The 23,319-nt window shown below is 38.5% G+C and overlaps 1 protein-coding gene across 1 annotated transcript in view; it reads right to left on the bottom strand.

Moving 5' to 3' along the window:
- alk (ALK receptor tyrosine kinase) overlaps positions 1 to 23,319 on the bottom strand; it is a 473,710-nt gene that overhangs the window by 169,510 nt on the left and 280,881 nt on the right. The window contains 1 exon segment of the mRNA XM_058750233.1: positions 17,222 to 17,423. Within this exon segment, the coding sequence (XP_058606216.1) occupies positions 17,222 to 17,423 (202 nt within the window).

The following is a 23,319-nucleotide window of genomic DNA, read 5'->3' as shown; positions in this document are numbered from 1 at the left end:
GAAATGATGCCACCATCATGGAGATCAGTGTGTGCTTTAGTTGGGCTCTTGACCCTTGACTCCTGAATTAGATCTCTCTCTGTAGCAATGCATGTGGTGTTGTAAAGCAGAGAGATCAATGCTTTACAGTGAGGAAAGTTTAGCTGTTTTTATATGATGAGATATTCATCATCAGCTGGCCTGATTAAATTCAAAATAACTTTTTTTTCCCCCCTCGTTATTTATATGTTTAGGTTCTGCATTACCAACCCTGTAAAGCTACGGCATGCAAATAAAGCGTTTCTCCAGTATCTATTGTGGATCAATTTTAAATCTATATGTTATGCATATACATATTTGAACTCTTGTATTAGCTAGACACACACACACACACAGAGAGACATCAAGAACCAGCATATGAATCTCAACAATGGTGACAATCAACAAAATGTGTCATGCTGCAATGCGTGCTGTGTAACACAAAAAAACTCCCATCATGCACTACAGTATGAAAAAATATTTTCACCACTGTTGAGGATCGTATAATAATGTGTTCATGTCTAAAAGCTTGAGCCTACACACTTTTTTTTTTTTTGAATATTGAAGCATTATGGTGGAATTTGTTAAATATAACTCTTTTTTTAAGTTCGTTTTTTTTTTTTTTTCAGTTCGGTGATAACAGAATGTCAGACAATAAACCAAAAAGAGACCGCTTCATGATGTTCATTCAAACAAGTCATAAGCAGAAAACATGAGTTAATCTACTACTTCTAGGTTTGATTCAGCAACGCTCAAATGTTTGCTGTGAAACAATATTGAAACAGCTTAGAAGCAAATTACTAAAAAATAAAAAGGGTCGAGAGACAAACTAAAGCAAACACTGACCACAAATTTATTTTCTTGACCAATAAAACATCAACATCTAAACCTATAAACCTTAATTCTCAATAAGAGACTCTGCAGACATAAAATAAGGCCAGTCTGGTTAGTAATGAGTGAAGCTGGTGATGCTGTTTGTGGATTTGTTTAATCAGATGTTGATTTTTTTTTTTTTTCCCAGTTGATTCCATCCAAGGCTGTGGCTGAAGTCATATGTTCCCTGAAAAAGCTACTCTCGATGCTGCGTCTCAATAACGCTAATGAGAACATTTGTTCGACCGGTTGTGAAGCAGGTGTGTCAAACGCGCCAAGAATTTGCTTAAATAACCTCGGTGAGTGACGTCATTTATTACGTGCACCTGCAGTTTATAAATAGACGTGAGACGTACACAACTTCAGGATTCTTTGTCTTCAGAGACCGCAATGTGTGTGTATGTGTCACGCTGAAAGCAGTATTAAAGTAAAAGTAAAAGTGAAAGTGAAAATGGAAGTGAAAGTGGACGTTAAAGCTTGTCAAGTTAATCCGCAATAGATGCATGCCTCCTTTACGGCTCATCTCTGAAGATGACTTGCATGACTTTGTTTTGAGTGTTTGGGGTAAGAGCATGCTGCTCTTGGGTTCGAGGACTGTGACTGTGAGCACTGCGATTCACTTCCTATCCGCGTGCTTCGCATTCAGCTCGCTTTCATTTACAAAGAACGAGCCGCTGCGCCCTCATTAAGATCGCACTTAAAAAAAAAAGATCTGGCTGAGGCTCGAGAGGCGGGTCCTCCCCTTTCTCTCGTGCTCTCGCCAGATCGGGAGGTTTTCGCGCCCCCTTCCAAAGCGTGCCCTGGCATTTTTTCGGATTGGGCAGCGAATGTTGCAGCTTTTGATTGTTTTGAAATGGAAATTGAGAGCGCCACCCCCCCGAGCGCTCCTCCCGCGATTGTAAAACAAATAAGGAGTTACTTGAGGTGATGACTCCTGCAGTGTGATCAGTTTAAAACTGGAAGTTGTCTACAAAAGAGCAGTATACCTCTAGACGCTCCAACTAGATGACAGGTTTCTGTCAGGTGGTCAGGAGGAGGGACCTCAGTATGGTCTCTCCCCTTCTTTGGTGACCTCCATGATGAGAGAACTTGTTCATGGAGTAAGCCCTATTTGTCCTTGAATTTTTCGAATATTGTGGATTCAAAGGCACGGGGCTACATGATAAGTTCAATAAGTTTCTCCCTCACCGTGCTCTAGTGTCGGGGCTGTCGGCCACCCAGTCCCAACACGGCCAACTCCTCTGAGGTGAGAAGCCCAAATTAGAGTCTGTGAGCTATGCGCCCCCTCATAAAGACTGGGGAACAGCTCAAAGCACTCAATAGCCAAGAGGGAGCCGGACCTAAAAAAAAACAAACAACAACAAAAAAAAAATATGGTCTTTATGACCTGAAGGAAGTCCTGTGGCTGTGCCCAGGACAATGGGTGTGTTCCCTCAGGGAGTGCCATGGAAAACTCCAACGATGAGAGTAAGGGCTCCTTCCTGGCACCCTTAGGGGATCGCTGTATAACTTCCGCCATCACTGGTGTTTCGGGGGTCAGCGATCTCCAGTGTGATGTTACATGTTCGGTTGTCTCCTGCCGTGTTTCAGGACACCAAACATTTAACATTCCCCAGCAAATCAAAGTGTCACAGACAGTCTCCCTTTCAGAGAATTTGGTAGCGTGGAAGCTACTGCCAAATAATCTCTCCATGGGTCGTAAGGACTCCACAAGATGGCTACAGGATATGATTTGCATATCATCCTTCGTGTTTCAACGGCGTGGTCTCCACTACCGTGAAACCGGAACAAGTGTATTCGTCGACACAGGATATGCAAGCTCTGCTGGATAAGGAGGTCGTAGAACATCTCTCCTCCTAGACAGAGAGTCGAGCTGCTATAGCCAATATTTTCTGGCTACCAGAAATGATGGGGGGTTGCGTCCAGTCAATCTTTGCAGGCTGAACCACTTTCTAAGAACGTACAAGTTCAAAATACTGACAGTCTATGATTGTTTTCTCAGATCCAATCAGGTGATTGGTTATCAACAAATTATCTCAAGGACGCATACTTTCATTAAGAAATTTTGCCACAATGCAGGAAGTTCCTGAGGTTTGCTGTTGGGGGTTAAGCTTACCTGGGTTCTTCCATTTGGCCTAGCCTCATCACCCCGCACATATGCAAAATGTATCGATGCAACTTTAGCATCGGCAACTGGCTGATTTGGCCCAGTCTTAAGAGCATGCGTTTCGACATCGGGATGTTGTCCTTGCTCATCTTAACTATCTGGGATTGAGACTCAACGCCAAGGAAGCGTTTTCTCTCTTGCCCAGGGCACAGTGTATTTAGGGGTTAACAGGATTATATCATAATGTGGGCACAGCTGTCTCCTACACGTATCGAATCCATTCTGAAAACCCTGAAGGATTTCAGGCTAGGCCAGAAAGCTACTGTACATTACTTTCAAAGTTGTAGGTCTCATGGAGACTGGATCCACGTGAAACCTTTGGACGTCTTGCACATGAGACCATTAGAGTTGTGGCTCAGAGCCAGGGGATTTAATCCAAGGGCCAATCCCCAGAGGCATATAAGGGTTACGCGCTAGGGCCACTTACCCTTTTCTATGTGGTTCAGACCCCGGTTTTTGACTTTGGGTCCCACTCTAGGCACGTGTTGTCGTCGCAAGATGCTAATAACAGACGCTTCCCTCAAGGGCTGGGTTGCGGTCTTGGATGACCGTCCAGCCCAAGGGTTCTGGAGAGGTCATCTTCTCGATTGGCACATCAATTGCCTCAGAATGATGGCTGTATTTTAGGACCTGAAATACATCCTCCAGCAGGGTCTACCATGTCCTAGTGCGGGGGGACAAGGCTGTGGTAGTCACTTACATAGGTTGACAGGGCAGACTGCATCCGTGCCACCGGAAAAGGCTTGCACAGCAGGTTCTGCTTTGAATGAATGTTGGAGCAGATTCGCTGTCTGAATTTTGGAGCATGCTGTTGCTGCCATCGAGGACGCTGAGTGCAAGCACTGTAATCACTTCGATCGGAGTGCTCTGCTCGAGGCTCGCTTCAGGAAGGGGCGAGCCTCTGCGTCCTCGTTGCGATTGTGGGGCTCGCGTGTCGAGCTGGCTGAGAGACGAAGGGCGTGCGAACCACCCCTCTCTCTCTCACATTCTCCCCGATCGCTCTGCTCCCAGGAGTCCTGGCCAAGATATGTCAACGAGGCTCTCACCTCTTACTGATAGCGCCCCATTGAACGACCAGAGTGTGGCTCTCAGATCTAATATTCCTCCTTGACGGCTCGCTATGGGCGATTCCGGTCAGGAGAGTTCTTCTATCTCAGGCACAGGGGACAGTATTTCATCCCCGGCCTGAGTTGTGGAACATTCATCTCTGGCCTCTGAGGAGGACCACAAGAGATACTGGGTTTCCAGCAGGTGTACTACAGGCTATACTGATTGCTAGGACTCCTTCCACTAGGAGAAGTTATGCCCTCAGATGGTGCTTTTTTCGAAAGTTGGTGTATGACACCATGCAGACCCAGTTCACTGCCAGGTTGTTTCAGTGCTGGTGTTCCTGCAAGAGAAATTGTCCTCAGGCACATGTCCTGATACTTTCAGAGTCTATGTGGCCGCCATTTTGGCTTGCCGCGTTCTGATTGATGGTGTTTCTGTGGGAAAGCACCCTCTAGTTACCCGCTTCATTCATGGGGCTCAGCGGTTGAGGCCGCACACCAGCAACAGTCCCTTCGTCGGACTTGGCTTTAGTGCCCAAGGGGTCTGGTTGGGACTCCATTATGAACCACTAGAGTCAGCGCCTGTCAGGTTTCTGACTCTAAAGATGGTTTTTCTCATGGCTAATACTTCTCTGAGGAGAACTGGAAATTTGCAGGCTCTGTCAGTCTTGTCATCCTGCTTAGACGTTGCCCCTGGGCTGGTCAAACTATCTTGCATCTTCACCCTATTATCTTTTGGTCATTCTTGAAGCCTCTGACCTCCGCCGTTCAGCACACTGGAGCAAGAAGGACTTAATTTACTGTATCCAGTACATGCTCTTCGGATTTACATCCACCGCATTAGCCAGTGGCTTAAATCAGAGCAGTCTTTCATATGCTATGGCATTGGGTGAGGGATGCTATTGCCCTAGCCTACGAGACACTCAGTTTAGCTTCACCTCTAGAAGTTAGGGCCCATTCAACCAGCTGGGTTGCATCCTATGCCAAGGCTCTAGCAGGAGGATTCCACTTGCATCAAGTGTGTGTTGCGGCAGGCTGGTCCACAGCTTTTGATAGGGAACGTCTCGGGTTACTTGACTGTAGCCCTGTTCCCTGAAAAAGCGGGAACGAGATGCTGCACCTCAATGCCGCACTATAGGCGTGCCTGGACGTCTCTTCAGACAAAGGTTTAACCTGAAGTTGTGTACGTCTCACGTGTATTTATAACCTGCAGGTGCACGTAATCAATGACGTCACTCACCGAAGTTATTTAAGCCAATTCTTGGCGTGTTTGACACACGTGCTTCACAACCGGTCGAACAAAGAATGTTCTCATTAGCGTTATTGAGACGCAGCATCTCGTTCCCGCTTTTTCAGGGAACAGGGTTACAGTCAAGTAATCCTAGACGTTCTTGTGTTTCTCTTTTCTTCAATGATGCTGCTTGTTAGGTGTTCATCACTAATGCACAATCATCATTTAATCATCTCATTAAATTTAACTCTTTGAGGACTTGAGATTTGACTTGAGACTTGCTTGTGACTTGAAAGGAATGACTTGGTCCCACATCTGCTAATTAGCAAATCCAGGTGATTGGAAAAAAATACTGAGGAGGATTTTTACCTTTAAAAAAGGTGCAAATTTGTCCTTTTAAGGGTACTGCCCCAGTGACAAGCCTTTTGCACCTTTTGATGGCAAATTTGTAGTCCATACAGCACATTAAAAAGGCCAGAATGTTGTTTATCACATTTATTAAACATTCAAAACTATTACATTCTCACATTTTTCACAGGATTGTTTAATGTAACAATTAAAAAGACAGGCATACTTTAATGCATTCACTTTATGTTTAAAAGTTATTATCTTGATTCTCTGGATAATCAATAAAATGTCAATATGTCAATACTGTTCAGAGCTAGTCAGTAAAGATGTACGTACGTGGACTCTTAAATATATTTGGTTATTTTGTGCATCTCTTCCAAATAACCAACAACTCATGAAAATGATTATCTTGCTATGTTTAATCTATTTTGGGTGACCGTTTCATACACTTTGGCTTACTCCTTTTGTCACACAAGTGACTGTACCTTTATTTGGGGGTTAAATTATCCAAACATGGACCCTCTGACAGTTGGAAACTTTTTTACTCTTAAATGGTACATATGAGTACCCTAAGGTGCAACTATGACCCACTGAGGGTACAACTTCACCATTTGTACCCTAAGTGTTCACAAACGGACCCTATCCGTACCCTTTTTTTCTGACAGTGTAGTTTTAAGAATTTAATTTCTGATCTAAGAAATGCACCAAAACCACTGAGAAAAACTGTAAGCTGACTTTGGTCCTTTTATCGCCACCGAAGATTCTGATTGGTGTGTGATCAATTTTGACTCCTAGTGTTTCCACTTGGGTAATTGTGTGCTAACTGAGCTCAAACTTTGCAGACTTGAGTGAACAATATTGAATGCTAGTGCTTTCTAAATGACCACATGGTGTAAGCACGGATAAATATGTGTGTAGAGTTTTGCAGTAACAGTTCACCAAATACAGTATGACTCATGTGTCAAAGCAGGGGAATAGTGTTTATAGTTTAGGGAAATGGGTGTGCTTTTTTAAAAATGGCATTACGGTTATGAAATTTTAGTTCAAAAGCCTGGTTATTAAAAACTGTAACATAAAAAGAAATACAATAAAACAGTAATACTGTGCAACATTTTTAGAGCAAAGCTGAATTTTCAGCAGCCATTACTCCAGTTTTTAGTGTCACGTGATCCTACAGAAATGTTTTTAATATGCATACATAGAAATTGAATATGCTAAGGAAGTATAAGACACATAAAGTAAATTAAATTTTTAGTAGAGTTTTCATATGTTTGCACTCACTGTATATAAATCTTGCATGAAAAATTTCAAACAAGCACTGAATGATTATAAAAACAAGATATCAACTCTGTTTGCTTTAATGCATAAAACAAATCTTAAGCTTCTGACAATTTAAAGAGACATGAGGCAGTAATATTGTATGGACATTATAATTCTATCTGAGAAGAAAAATGAGAACTATGAGAAGAAAGGAACATAATTATGGCATGTTTAAAGTTGTTATTGCTCTATCCTCACATTGCCTGCTGTACTCTGAATAGCCGTGAGGCCTAACAGCACTCAAAGCAATTCCCGTAAGCAATTCTCCATCAAAAAGTTTTGTTCCAAATCTCTTTTAACGTGTATACAAAATCACACCTTTTTGTCACTGATTGGCTATTGTAAATAAGTAAACAACATTTGAAATGAACTCAGGTTCTTTTTTTTTTTTTACTGTATTTTTCCTCTTTTTACATTTCTTTCAGTCTCAGAGGAAACAGTCGCTGCCAAGTGACTCAAACAGGGAGCGTGCGGCAAGGACAGAATTGGGACAAGCACAGCAAATAACAAACTACAAACACCTGCACCGGCACAATGCGCCTCTCTCTCTCCCGAGCGCCTGAAATGTTTCGACATGCACCTGATGGCACATGCTTCTGTGAAGTGCCCGTTCTCCAAATCCAACATCTTGCACGTCCCTCTGTTGACGCACCTTTTAGCGGCCGCTATACATCAGCGAAGGTGCTGCGATAGCTGTGGCAGCGAGGATGCTGAGGGGAGGTGGATTTGCATATGAAACGGCAGGATGCAGATGATCTCTTCTGGGAGCCCAGACCGCGCTGCCAAAGGGGAGCAAAAGAAGGGTTGTTGGGGGGAGGGTTGCCGAGTTGGGTATTTACACTTCAAACAGCATCGTCTCAAAGAGGAGAGAGTGCGAGGAAGAAAAATAGAGAGAGACATGGGTTGAAAGAGAGTTAGGGGAAAGCCTTTCTTTTGGATCGCATTCAGGCAGTTGGTCCCAACAAAACACCCACTATGTGCAAAACTTTCCCTTTGTTTTACTTGGCAGTGACAATGACTCTATTTTCCTCCCGTCTGCTGTCTCAGAGCTTGCGGGAGTTTGTCACCACTTGTTAGACTAAATACCTCTATTATGGTTGTCAGTGGAGCTCTTTGAAAGGTGGGGGAGATATGTAGCAGTGGCGCATCCCATCTTGACATCGTCTTTGATGGCTGTGCTTGCATTACTGATGAAGATCTTCCAGAATCTGAGACCTTTGTCCCATTTAATCATTACAAAATAAACCCTACTACAAACACTAGCCATGCTGGTCAACGCCACATGTCCAGTTCTGCGCATTAATGGATTTTGCTGTGCATGGAATTGGCAGACCTCTCTTAGGTAGTATTTGCCTCCTGTTTAGTTCCTAAGCTGTGCTGATGAATGTGAAGCTCCTGGCTTTCTTCCCAGACTGTGAAAGTCAGGGTCATTTCCAGCCCATCGGCGCTACGCATGGGCAGCTCTGCATCAGCAGTGAGGGGTCAGCTCCGACAGATGCTAAATGGAGAGCTGAGGAACAGAGTCACAAGGCCAGGAACAAACAAAATCCCATGAAATATGGCAGAGCCAGGCGAAGCTGTTAGCTCTTCACCAAATATGTAATTAATCTGCATGTGTCCTTGATTGTGTAGCTTCAAATATTGGCTTCACCCAATTAAGCACACTTCCCTACTATTTAGTAGTGGGCAAAAACAGTAGTATGTCCGAATTCAAAAAGTGTCTACAGTTGCAATCAAAATTGTTCTACCCCCTTGACCTGCAAGATTGTTTTTACGAAAACATTTCAACAAAGGCATTAGTACACTATTAGAGAAAGTTTATTAATACACATTTGAGTAATTATAAGAATATAAAGTTGATGAATAATGAAAAAAATCAAACTGGCTCTAAACAATTCATGTTCAAAATTATTCAAAATAAGTCAAAATTGGTGCAGAGTCTTTTATTGTTTAAAACTACCAATAAACACTGGGTTGCTTAGAAACTTCTGTCACATCTCTACTGCAATATTGTCCCATCACCTGAAAAAGCTTTCAGATCACTGATCATCTTTGGCTTTCATACGAGAGTAAAATCCGGAAACTTAAAAGGCCACTCAAAAACATTCTACGACCGATCCCTGAACCAAGCATAAGCAGATTTGGATGTATACTTTGGGATGATTGTCCCGCAGGAAAGTCCATTGATCATCATCTTCAGTCTTTGCACCAAATGGACCACAATTCTTGCCAAAATGGCCTGATACTTCAAAGAATCCTTGATGTCCTTCATACAGTCATGATTTCCACTTCCTGCAACAGTAAAACAACCCCATAACAAGACTGGTTCTCCTCAATGTTTGAGCATGGAGATGGTGTTCTTCTGCTCATTAGTTTAGCCTTTTTTGCACCAGACATACCGCTGATTCATGGGTCCAAAAAGTTCTAGTTGGGTCACATCACTCCATGTTCAGGTTTTAGCATGTTCAAGCCAGCCTTTTGTTCATCAGCATGATGCCCCAACATGAAGGCCATACTTATAGTTGTGTTCTTCTTATAATCTGCATTGAAATATTTTTTTTTTCCCCCTTTTATTGGGTCATCTTTCAAGTCTTTGGCAGTCTAATGACAAAGCAAATAACAGGTTTTCAATGTCTTTGCAAATTTATTAAAGATAAAAAAACTTAAATTATTCCATTGCATAAGTATTCATACCCTTATCTGGGACAGTTCAAATTCATCTCAGAAGCATACATTTTGCTTGTAAATATTACAACACTTTGAGTGACGTTAACCTGTTTGATTTGGAAAGGCACACATGTCTTAATACAAGGTCTAACAGCTGAAATTCATATTAGAGCTGAGACCAAGCCCTGAGGTCAAAAACTGCCTGTATAGCTCAGATACAGGATTGCATCAAACCACACATCTGGGGAAGAGTTCAGAAAAAGAAGGGAAAAAAACGAAGGAAAAAAAAAAAGAAATATGCTGCACTGAAGGTTCAGAGAAGCATGTAGCCTCTATTATCCATAATGGAAGACATTTGGAACAACCAGCTGGCCTCCTAGCAAAACTGATCAACTGATGGAGAAAGGCTTTGGTTATAGGAATGACCAACAACCTGATGGTCACTCTAGTTGAGCTCCATGATCATATGTGGAGATAGGAGAAACCTACAGAAGGACAAACATCACTGCAACACTCTACCGATCTGGGCTTTATAACGGCGTAGCCAAACTCAATCCTCTCATCAGTGAAGTCACATGAAAGCACACTTGGAATCTGAGAAACAAGATTCTCTGGTCTAATGAAGCATCATATTAGAAGGAAACCAGGCACTGCTCATCACCTGCAGAGTATCATCCCAAAATTAAAGTGTGCTAGTAGCAGCCTCATGTGGGGGCTGTGGGGCTGTTTTTCAGCGGCAGAGACTGAGGGACTCATCAGAGTAGAAGACAAGCTCAATGCACCAAAATATAGAGATAGAATTAATGAAAACCCAGTCCAGAGCATTCAGAACCTCAGACTGGGCAGAAGGTTCACCTTCCAACAGGACAATGACCCTAAGCACACAGCAAGAGTGGCTTACAGACAACTCTGTGAATGTGCTTGAGTGGCCCGGCCACAGCCTGGGATTGAACCCAATCAAATATTTCTGGAGAAACCTGAAAATGTGCGTATGCCCCCATCCAACCTGATAGAGCTTGAGAGGTGAAGAGGCGAGGAGAAGAATGGCAGATAATTGCCAAATGATGATGTGCAAAGCTTGTCACATCATACAGAAAAAGATTTGAGGCTGTAAAGGTGCTTCAGCTAAGGGCATTAATACTTATGCAATGCACTTATTTCATTTCATTTTTTTTTATTTTTATATATATATATTTACAAAGTTGTGAAAGTTTTGTTTTTGCTTTGCCATTATGGTGTATGGAGTGTAGATTGATGTGGGAAAAAAAAATAAAAAATAAAAAATAAAGTAATTTAAAGCAGTTTGACATAAGGCTGCAAAATAACAAAATGTGAAAAAAAAAAAATAATACTCAAGGGGTTTGAATACTTTCGCAAGGCACTGTCCGACTCAAGTCACTCCGACTCAAATTGAGCCAATAAACTAAGTACTGTATATGATCCTATGATGCTGGTTTTTGCCAACTCATTGGTTTGAACAAGTTCATTGAAACAAAATTAATAATCAGTTTACTGAAATTAATAAAATTTCCCATCACTATATTCCAGTGACATATTTTGTTCCTTAATTAATTAATTTATTTTTTTAAATCATATTTATTTTGAAATGTGATAATACAACCACATGATGAAATTATGATTATCAAAACTGGACTTTCCATGAACAATATGACTAAAAAGCATGTATATAAGTTGCACAGCATTTGCCTTACAAACACAAGTGTCCACTATTTGTATCACCTATTACTTCAATCACAAAGGTTTTTTTTTTCTTTTCTTTTTTTCTGTTTTTTTTGAGCTATTCAAGTGCTTCATTGCCCTGTCAACAGTGCCCATCTATCATTTCCATAAATGGTCCACAAATTGTCCTTAAATTGGCAAAACAGGTAAAATCAAACAAAATAATGACAAGGCAAACATTATTATATCAATTATTTATGAAGCTTCAATGGGGACTATGCATAAGGCCCTTGCACTGCAGCTCTGTCCCGTACACTGAAACAGATGAACATAAACAGATAGGTTAAGAAACAAAAAAATAATTGAATAAATACATGACTGTGTATGATTTATGTCTATGAAACGAAGCGGAGCAGCTGTAAATGTTTCACTGCAATGACAGAAAGTTCCTTAGTGGATGACAAACATTTATCGATTTTCATGTTTGCCACTAAATTATTTATGCCTCTTGTACTCTCCAGTTAATGGAAACCGCATGACACCTCTAGTCCTTGGAGACAACCACAGAGAGAGGAGCGGGTGACAGCAAAGGGTTCGGAGGGGGTCTACAAGCCTGGGAGATTGACCCCCTCTGTGTGGAGGTTGTAGGAAAGGTGGAGGCTATTGGCTGTGGTGTGTAGAAACACAATAGAGGAATGAGTCACCATTAGGGTCTCCGGCCTCCTTTGCGATGACTGCTACTCAAGTAATGAGAAGTGACTTGGGAGGTAATGCATTGTGTCAGCAGTGAAGGGTTCAGCTCCCAGTGGCAGTGGTGTTGTTGGTGGGATTTGACTGCTTGGCTAACCTTCCTAGTACCAGCAAAATCGTCTTCCAAACTCAGCTCAACAAACTTTTAAGATCGGAGGAAGAAATGAGATGGCTTTCAAAGTAAAAGCCCTAAGGAAATTTGTATTACCCAGAAGTAACAAATTTGTGATCCAGTGATTTCGGCTCAGAAGAGCTCATTGTAGCAGTCTAGTACCTCGTAAACACAACTTTGTTTCTTGGTGGACTGATAAAAAACTGCGCAGCTCGACTTCCAGATGTTGCATAGCAGTTGGATATTATTACTGAAGCTTATATGATTTTGGCAAGCATTTGCGAGTTTCTATATTGTACAACTGTTGGCATACAGTAAGAAGAATAAGGGAAAAATGAATGGTTGTAACACTTTTTGCTTTAATGTTTGAAATTCAGTGGTTAGAGTGGAACATTTGATACAATTTTAGAACATTTATCCACCACAAAATATTGTGATTGTAGCATATACTGTTAACACTCTCATGGCAATTTGTAACTATTTTACAATTTGTTGACTTAGTGGCTTATCCATGCAGTCTCATTTGTACGTGAGCTTAAGCTCAACTGAAGGTTAGGTTTAGGTTAGGGTGGGGGGTATGGTTTGGGATGAAGAATGGATGAAATGCATTTGTGCGTGTTTCACTCCATCTCGAATCACACTCACGGAAAGTGCTCTAGAAATAGTATCTCTTTCACGGCTCCGTACGCTTTCAACTCATTTTTTTTTTAAGTCTTGAGCAAGAGACTGTACGACATTCACATTATATGTTTTTACTGATCTTTACATAAAGAGGGTGACAGCGCACCGCTGGCCAAACTCAAAAATGCAGAGCATCTTTCAGAGCATTGGGTGCTTCGGGGGCCCTACGCAGCTTGCGTATTCTGTGTATAAGGAGGATCGGCTCTGCAGACAACACCAACTAAGTTAGGCTGCAGTCCCTTTACAGATGCAATATTCAGACCGAACTGAAACAGTGACTGAATTCTCTTAGCAAACTAAAAGACATAGGATGAAATGTGTAAAGTATGGAATGAAATATATAGATTGCACTATGTGTTATTTTGCTCAAGAGCTTGATCGGTTTAAGTCTATATGTAGTACTAATAGAAAACTATGCTTTTAATCACTGGTCAAGAGCTGTAGTTCCAACCACACTACTTTGTAATGCTGTTTGTGAATGTTCATTAAAACTATGGCTTTGGAAAACACCAAATTGTTGAACTTCTGTATGTTGGTAACGATTGAACTTGCAACCATAGTTGGTTTACTACTGTATGCTTTTGGGAAACACACCCCTGAATGTATTGGTGTGTCACAAATGGTTAAACCGCCATGTGTAAGAACTCTGTTAGAACCATCTGCCTACTTTAGAGAACTATAAAATGAATGTGGATAGGTTGGTCATGGAAAAATTTGAACAGCAACTTTGTTCATACCAAACCTCTGGCTTTTGATTGCAGACTTTGCAGACTTGAGATATTTAAATAGTTTGAGACATGAGATTACAAGGGTCACTACCTAATTAGGAAAAAGAAGAAGGACATTTGAGCAAAATATCTATATTTACTGTCAAACTAATCTAATTGCCATCTAGGAGAAACAAATTATAGGTTTTGATTAAAATATATAATTTGTCATCTTTGTTTTGTATGAAAAAAATTATCTTAAGTAGTTGAAGACTGGTATAATTGTAATCTTATAATTTACAATGTAAACACATTCCTATGAAACAAACCTCTAATCAAACCCCGTTACAGCGTTTTATTGGCTGACCAGTATATCAGCCCTTGCTAATTGATTGAAACAAGTGTTAATCCTCAGAAAACGCAATGGTCCAAAGCCCAACAGATATGCACTACAATACAAATGAGACCAATTAACAAAACAGATTGCAATCCATGATTAGATATTGTGCTCTTGAACACCTAGACAACATTAGAAAAGTACAGGCAGCTCAAACCATTTAACTATGTGAACACCCTTATGTATTCTCATTAACAGGAAAGACCTCACATCTGGGCTGGGGCTTTAAATAATCTTAATGGAGGAGAAACTTGTGCGTGGCCACAGGGAAATGTAATAAATATCATGTTTTTTTTTTTTTTTTTCAGGAAGGAGTGATGTGAGGTAATGCTATTATACATTATTATTAATAATTAATCGCTCGTATATTACATGATACACATCCTAAAGCATATACAGGACATGTTCTTCTGACAAGCAAAATGTAAAATATTTAAATGTTTTATATAACACAATTTCAACTGCTTATGCATAATGCATATTGTAGATTCTTTGCATAACATGACTTTTGAGCTGTTACAGAATTATGGCTAAAGCCAGTTTATAAAATGGATAGTTATGTTCCTAGATGTAGATTTGCCACTACAGAAAAAAAAAAAAAAAAATATATATATATATATATATATATATATATATATATATATATATATATATATATATATATATATATATAATTGATAACTAGAAACATATTTTTAGATCAAATGTCCTCAAATTCAATCTTTTGTTTTTGGACCCAATTATCTCTCATGAATCAGTAAAATTATGTGGTGCATGCAGACAAGAAAAGTGTCTGTGGTGGTGTTTGTTCCTATTTAACTTTTTGGCAGGAAAAATAAGTGTCAAGGATATCAGTTAGGCTTAGAAACCACTGAAGGATTTTGATTTTCAATGGGAAAATGTATGTTTTTTCCACAGTTGTGATCTTTGACAGATCCTCTTTCTATGTTTCAGTAACTCCTTCTAAAACTACTGGGGTGTTTGTCTGATAGCTGCAAGAATGGCTAATGAACAGAAAGCTAATCTTGTGACACAACATTCATTTTGTTTCGTAGCAGTGAACAGCAGGCTGTCTTAGCCACTGAGGTGCACTGCCTTTTCTAGAGCACGTAATCCCTCAGGCGAAAGAGCCTTTGGGGTATTTGAATGTTTTAATTTCCATATATATTTAATGTTGCCGTCTGACACACTTTTCCTTTCTCTGTTTCGTGACTCACCAATAAGCATTCCACAAAGAAATTCCAAATATAAGTTAGCTACACACATAAGTCACTCTGTGGCATTCTGGCCTTACAAGAACTCCATAACCTAGTTTTTGCAAATGCAAATACAACCGTGGTCTTTATATAGTTCAAGACATAAATGAAGGGACTTAGACGATCAAAAGACAGGCCTAATGCCTCTGTTTTGTTATATAGTATGGGGGTGAAAAGAAGCCAAGCTAAGTATTTTGTTTTGCTAAATCAGTTTTTAAAGTATTTTGTAAAAAGCCACTGAATAGACGCTGACTTGCGTTGAATAGCAGCTGGACAGAGAGCAAAATATTTTTTGAATATGTTTTGAACAGCATGAACTTTTAGTTTGCATGTGTACTAAACCTAATGATGAAAAATAAATAAATAAATAAATAAATAGCACAGGCACAATGCAAAAACGTGTTTTGCATTATTTTGTCGTTGTTGTGTGAAATGATTTCATGAATAGTACCACATCATTTTTGCAATGCGCAAAGTGGCCTGGTCATTTTTGGCTCTAGGAATTTATTGAATACACTGGACAAGAGCTGACCTCAAGCGAGGGCAGAACTGCATACAGATATGTGGATTGGTTGGCTGATCAAAAATAATGACCTCAAGAGGAACGCTATAATGAGTAGGAACACTTTTCCCTATCGGAACATGCCACGCATGGCTGAACACATTCATATGCTGCCCAGACTTGTAAGACACAGAGTTCCTCTGCAGAGGCAAATCCAACAAACAGGAAGTTAGTGGAGACTAGAAGAGAATCTCAAGGACACAGAGACGAATCTAAAGGCTGTTAACCTCAGCGGAAGTACTGGAGGTGTTCATAATCAATCTAAATGGTACACTCTCAGAAATAAAGGTACAAAAGCTGTCACTGGGGCGGTACCTTTTCAAAAGGTACACTTTTGTATCTATTAAATTCAAATATGTACACTTTAAGTACTAATATGTACCTTTAAGGTACCAAAATGGACCCTTTAGGTACAAACATGTACCTTTTGAAAAGGTACCGCCCCAGTGACAGCTTTTGTACCTTTATTACTGAGAGTGTATGTTCTGTCTGTTTTATACTATAGAGGATGAAAAAATATGTATTTTGATGATACCATTCACTCAATTGCAACATTAACACAAAATGGAAGATATAAATACAAATCTAATTTAAGAAACTCAAAAATACAACCAAATATACATTAGATCACAGGGAACATACATACTGATAAAATCAATACACTTTGTCACTCTGGATGAAAGTGTCTACTAAATGAATAAATGTATGAAATGCAATATTTGTTTTCTCAGAAGGAAATACCAGCGCTTGTAAAAGAATAGTGCCATGAAACCAACAGTGAACCTATTTACTTACTACACTTACTTTTCACGATTCATGATACATACTGTATTATTGCAAAAAATCCACTCGCAGACCGATCAGTTTCTGGTGTATATATATATATATATATATATATATATATAAAGTGTCAGCCTACAGGTAAATATTATGTTTCACTCAGATACACAAAAAAAAAAAAAAAAAACTTACTTAATGCCAACATCAACAACATTATTTTTTAGTATTTTTTATTATTTTGGTAGACTTATAATTATTATTATTATTATGATTATTATCATTATTATTCATACTTTACAATAAATACTTAATGTTAATATTATCTGCAAAATACAATATTGTCTGCATAAACTTTGACTGGACATTAAAGGATTTAAGCTAAATTATTTGGATAAACTTGCAGAAAAAAACAAACAAAAAAAGGCATACTTTTGCCTTGTAAGCACTGTAATAACAAATTACTGCCTAGATTCAATAGTTGATCTTTAACCTTTGCAAAAACTACACTCAAAGTAAAAGGTCTCGGCGGCGTAGTGTTGTGTATATCAGATTCAATGTCACAAGGTTCAAGAGTTGAGTAACATCCTCCCTGAATATGAGAATGTTGCCTTTGGCAAACTCACCCAATGACATGAGGATGCTCGGTGGTGAGGAGAGCAAGCGGTGGCTTGTCCCTCTCGATGAGCCAGACAGTGTATCGTCCACTCTGCCTGGGGTGCAAAAACACTGTGATATCCAGACCACAGGGCCGATGGGTGGCACGTAGCCAAGGGCTCAGAACCCATGGCCCCGTAAGAGCTGAGCCATTCACTGTGAGAAACCTCCCTGGAGAAACAAACAAAGAGAAAGATACATTTATGTCAAAGAGCAAAAGACTTCAAAATCTCCACTTGTTCCACCAGCTAGATACCAACATTTTATTCCTCAGATTTTATTGTTTTTGAAATTGAGTTCTCAACTATGTAGAAATATATTTTTATCAGATGAATTTCCTAAAATTGGACCCACTTTACATTAAGTGTCTTTAACTAATGTGATCATCTGATGCAATGCACTCATTGTGCACATGATATATGTATTCATGTTGTATTTATATTTTAAACTAATTATAAGTGTAATTATACAATTAAGTACTGAGTAATATATATATATATATATATATATATATATATATATATATATATATATATATATATATACATACATACATACAAATATTGAAAAAAAAATAACACAATACAAAATTTAATAATTGTATCTCATATAATGTGGTCTTATTAGATGCAAAATGTTTAAGTTTATATTTAGAATTATAATTTTAGACTTCAACTTTAAAATCTGAGCACAATCTGAGACATTAAGATTTATGAAACTCTAGAGGACATGCTGGGGACACTTTCTCAAGAGAAATGTCTGAGATGCTGGAGACATTGGAATAAGTCTCAATTTGCTCTTCATTTAATCTCATCATTGCCTAGGCGAAACAGTTCAAAATATTAAAGTTATTCTGTCTTTGATTTTATATTCCAGTGGTGAGCACTTTTAGAGCAATCAGTGGCCATCTTGGTAACACCTCCATGCAGCTAATTTCTGTGAAACTACAGATGCGATCTGCTTGAATGCAGAAACACTAAAATTATAGACTCTTTGCATGCTTGAGTTTGTGAAATCACATTTTTCAGAGCACTGTCTCATGAAAATGCATATAAATAGTACACCAAATAAAACAAAAACTAGTGGTATTGATACGCAAAAATTTACTTGGGCATGCATATGATATGCACATATTTGGCGTGCATATGATACAAAATTTGTTGGCGTGCATATGATACACACAACCCCACAACCTAATGCTACCCATTGCGTAGCATATACACACCAAAGTCAATTTTTTTCGTATCAGTACCACAAGTTTTTGTTTTTATTTGGCATACTATTTATATGCACTTTCATGAGATCGGGTTGATTTTTCAACATGTGTCAAACAGGCAATAAAATCTGATTTCAATTAATATGTTTATTTCGCTCAAACCAGGCACTTTTTTAAATTATTATTATTAGTAGTATATATTTATTTTTTATTTATTTATTTTTTTTTCTAGCAAAAGATTTGGCAATAATGTGACAAGGTTTTTAAAGCAAAAAGGCAATATTTTATTTTATACAGATGTCCTCTTTGCAATCTCTCCCATACATTTTTAACAAGTGGCCTGTTTCCTCTTCATACCATCTATGTACACTTCTCAGAGTGTCTGCGGGTATCTGGATCGTAAGAGTATGTGTGAAAGTGAAATTCGCAGCTCCGTGGCCCAGGCAGCCGACAGTGAGCCCATGTAGAGCCAAAATAGATGAGTGAGGGGGGAAAATGACAACACACCAGAGGAAAACGAAATAAATAATGAAAGAGAGGAGAGAAATCAAAGCTCTGTCTGTGGGCTTTGATTTAGAGTCCTCCCTCTCAACAGCCTCATTCAGCTCCCTCAATCAGGAAATTTTCCACAGGGCCAGAGCACGGAAAAAGACAAAAGAGACCTTCTTTTGATAGAAAGGGAATGAAAACAGCATCAGGAAAAAAAAAAAAAAAAAAAAAGAAAAGATGGAGGAAAAATTTAGCATTTTCATTATTCACAGAGTTATCTGTATCCGGCAAGGAGCTGTTATAGCATCATATTTTTTTGGGTTTGGTTTACATTAGGGGTGTTGCAGCATTCTAGAGAAATTGAGAGGGATACACATCAGTTACTTAAGGGCTGAGAATGTGAAATAATTCTCCAAATATTGAAGATTTATTAATACAAGAAAAACATTCCATATACATTACAATTTTTTTTCTGCTTTTTTTCCCTCTTAAAATGATTTTACGTATGCATAAATGTACAAAACAGTTACATAATTTTCTTAGCCATAAATAAATTCATACATACAGTACATTCATGAATACATCTTTTAATGCTTAAAGGTATTAAAGTCTAAGGCGAAATGGCTTTCACAACCCCCTGATTGCTCAGAATTCTTAAACATGCTGTGCATTTGAAAAGAGGTAAGTCATAATAGAGAGCCTGTTTCTGTAACTGACTACAGGGCATATGAGGCTTTGATTTCTGATAAAAGGTGTATTATTAAACAGATTTGTTCTCTCCTTTTTAACTGTGCCTTAAAATTCAATGGACTGTATCAAGTTTAAATATGGTCACAGCAGGGGTTGTCCTAACTTCTTCTCATTTAGAAATTCAACTAAGCATGTAATTTGACTAAGGCTTCCTTAACTTTTGAATACCACTTTAGCCCACTGCTGAAAGCAGTACAAAACCAAACACTTGCTGCTCACTGACTGACAGCAATTTTCCATGCCTTACTTGAAAAATCTTAGTGCTGTGTGCTTTGAAGAAGTGTATGGATCAAAGTTTGGCCTGTAGGCATGCGTTTTGGCCAACAGCTGTGGCTGGTGAATAAACCAAAGCTGCAGTTTTCTGAAAGTGCAAACCTTAATTGCTAAAACATATTCAACTCTGCTTACTGTATGTAACATTCAAAAGTAATGTTTTAAAACCCCCAGCCAGAATTAATCCACATGAAACATAACATTATACAGTAGATGGTGTTCTGAGTTTCAGGACATAGTATTAATTGATTTATTGACACATTAAATAACATTTTGGTTTTTGGCCAAAAGTTCCTCCATTTTATGCTTAGTGCATCCAGTTATCCAGCTACAGTAGTCTTTATTTTTTCATAGTGAAGTCATGAGTCTTGAGTATCAGATAATACAATGGTAATACAATGTATTTTACATGGTACTTTACAGAACAGCAAATAATGTGTTACACTTTATTTTAAGGTGTCCTTGTTACAGTGTAAATATACATTTATGTACTGAGTAATATTAATTAACTGCATGTATTTACTATATGGTAAGGGTTTGGATTAGTGTTTGGCATGGGGTTACTTGCATGGAATTATGCATACTTTATTGTTATTATAATAGTAAGCACATGTAATGTGTAACAAGGACACCTTAAAATAAAGTATTACCAAATAAATTTCTTGTAAGGCAAGGCAAGGCAAGTTTATTTCTATAGCACATTTCATACACAGTGGTAATTCAAAGTGCTTTACATAAAAGGAAGTGAAATAGTCATTAAAAATAATCATAATAACAAGAAATTTAAAATAATAATAATCACAACAATAAAAATTGATTTAAAAAGAATTTAAAACATTTAAGAATAGAAAGTGATTATATATAGTGTAATCAGTTTGGACGTAGCACAGTGCTCATTCAACAAATGCACAGCTAAACAGATGAGTTTTGAGTCTGGATTTAAAAGTGGCTAATGTTTTAGCACATCTGATCTCTTCTGGAAGCTGGTTCCAACTGCGGGCGGCATAATAGCTAAAAGCAGACTCCCCTTGTTTTGTGTAAACCCTTGGTATTTCTAACTGACTCGATCCTAATGATCGGAGTGGTCTGTTAGGTTTATATTCAGTGAGCATGTCTCCAATGTATTTAAGTCTCTCTCAGAAGAAGAAAAAATGTATAGTCATTGTTAGATTGTAAACTATAAAGTACAAACTATAAATTGTAACAAACAGAACTTTGTCTACATCTATTTACACTTGCAATCATATTTTGACTACCTGAGAGACTATAATGCAATATCACAATTACAACAAACCCATGTCTTGAATTTCTCAAGTATAAATGTTCTAGTGCTGTGGAATAAGGGATTTCCTGACTTCAATGACTACAGAACTGATTAAAGCTTGCGGTGGTTCTTCAATTTTTCAATTAAAGTGTGACTCTTAAATATAACGTTAGCTAAGAAACCAGGAACTTTCAAAGTATGATATGTATTGTGTGATAATTAAACACTTCTTTGACAAATGCGACGGTCATTAGCTAAATATACACGGATATTCAAAAAAACTGCTCACTGAGGTTCTTTCTTTCCACAGGGACTTTCTTTAGGACTTGATGGCTCGGCTCGGCTCGGCTCGCACACCCGCAGCAGTGAATCAGTCTCAGTTCAGTACACACATCTGTAGTATGGAGGGCATGTATGACGCAGTTGAATGCTTTTCAGTTTTTTTTATTTTTTTTTATTGAATGTGCACCCATGGCTGCCTTACAAATCAAGATAACTCTTCAGTTAAAAACAGCAGTGAAGCGACATGTAGCTATATGATTCATTACATGAAGACATACGCCATTTTAATCAATTAGTGGTATGCAGTACATTTTCATAAGTGCTCATTTAGGATCAGAGGTACACTGTATAAAAAAGTATTATTCATCTTAGGTCTCTGCATTAGAAATCATCTTTACCATTTGATCTGCTGTTTAACAACTAAATTATTATTATTATTATTGTTGTTTATTTACAAAAATATTTTAAAACAAAATTTTGTTTATTAACCTTTAAGCCTTTTCTTGAGATCAAAGTGGAAATGTTCTATAAATTTCAAATCATGAACATACCCAATAATATTACAAATTCTGCAATCTTTTTTTATGATTTAATGTTTATATTATTGTAACAAATTAAGTAATTAATTAATGAGTTTGTTCGTTCGTTCATTCAAAACTTAATCAAACAAAACATAAAAAAAAAACATCGTTAAATTTTTACAAATGTCAAAAGACACTGTTAAAAGATACAGATATACACCTGATATCAACAATAGTGTGATTTTAGTGGTGCACAAATGTACAAAGATATTTCAATAAAAACCTTACTTGGAATTAGACTAAGCATTAGCTATTCATACCTTATCAAAATACATTCCCATAATTTGTTTGCATATCTTTGTCTCTTTTAAACTGTAAACTTGCACATAATGAACTTACAAGGCTTTGAGACATGCACAATTTACAAATGTGTTGTACTACTTGCATAATAATGCTTTTGGGAAACGTACCATAGAGATACCAAGTACAGCTTTAGTGTTATCAAAGATTTTTCTAAGTGCTTTGGGAAACTCTGCCCACATCTTTTTACCAGTAACTAGTTTAAATCCACAAAAGTGGAAGTTTTATGATTTTGGAATACAGAGTAGTGCCTAGACCTACATTTACTTTTCACTGACTTCTGGGAGGTTAACCAAACGAAGAGCAAGAAGTGAGAAACATACGAAATTCAAAGATGGGGATGAATTGAAACACTGTCAGTGAAGTTAAAGCCGCTGTATAAAAACAGCATGGTCAAAGCCCATGACCCGGTCCCATTTGCATGATTCAAAATACTCTCAAGATGGTCCGTCACCCAGAACAGAGGTAATTCTAGCACATTTCTGCAGCCCACACACACTTTCAGCCACTCTGGGTTAAACATCAAATAGCTCTAAAACTGATGAGGACAGACCATCTCTGTAGCTGATGGTGGGCTGCGTCCCAGACCCTCTCGCTCTCCCGGAACCAGTAATCGACTGATGGTACGTCGGATGGTTTGCCAGACCATGGGAAGAGAGGGGGCTGGTAGCAGAGTACGCACTGAAAAGGGATAAGTCCAGTAGATGGTTGACGAAGGGAATTTTTTGGCGGAGTCGGCCCAGCCCAGGAACTGATTCCAGGAGTTCTGGTGGCCATGACAGAAGGTTCTCAAGAAGCGACCGATTTCCTGGATCTTTCTCTCCGTCTGCCCGTTTGACTGTGGGTGGTATCCTGAGGAGAGACTGACTGACACACCTAGGAGGGAGAAGAATGCTTTCCACACTCGGGAGA

The sequence above is a fragment of the Onychostoma macrolepis genome, chromosome 17 (assembly GCF_012432095.1).
Source record: "Onychostoma macrolepis isolate SWU-2019 chromosome 17, ASM1243209v1, whole genome shotgun sequence".
NCBI lineage: Eukaryota > Metazoa > Chordata > Actinopteri > Cypriniformes > Cyprinidae > Onychostoma > Onychostoma macrolepis.
The sequence above is the reverse complement of the archived record's forward strand: the minus strand, read 5'-3'. Positions and strand labels throughout refer to the sequence as shown.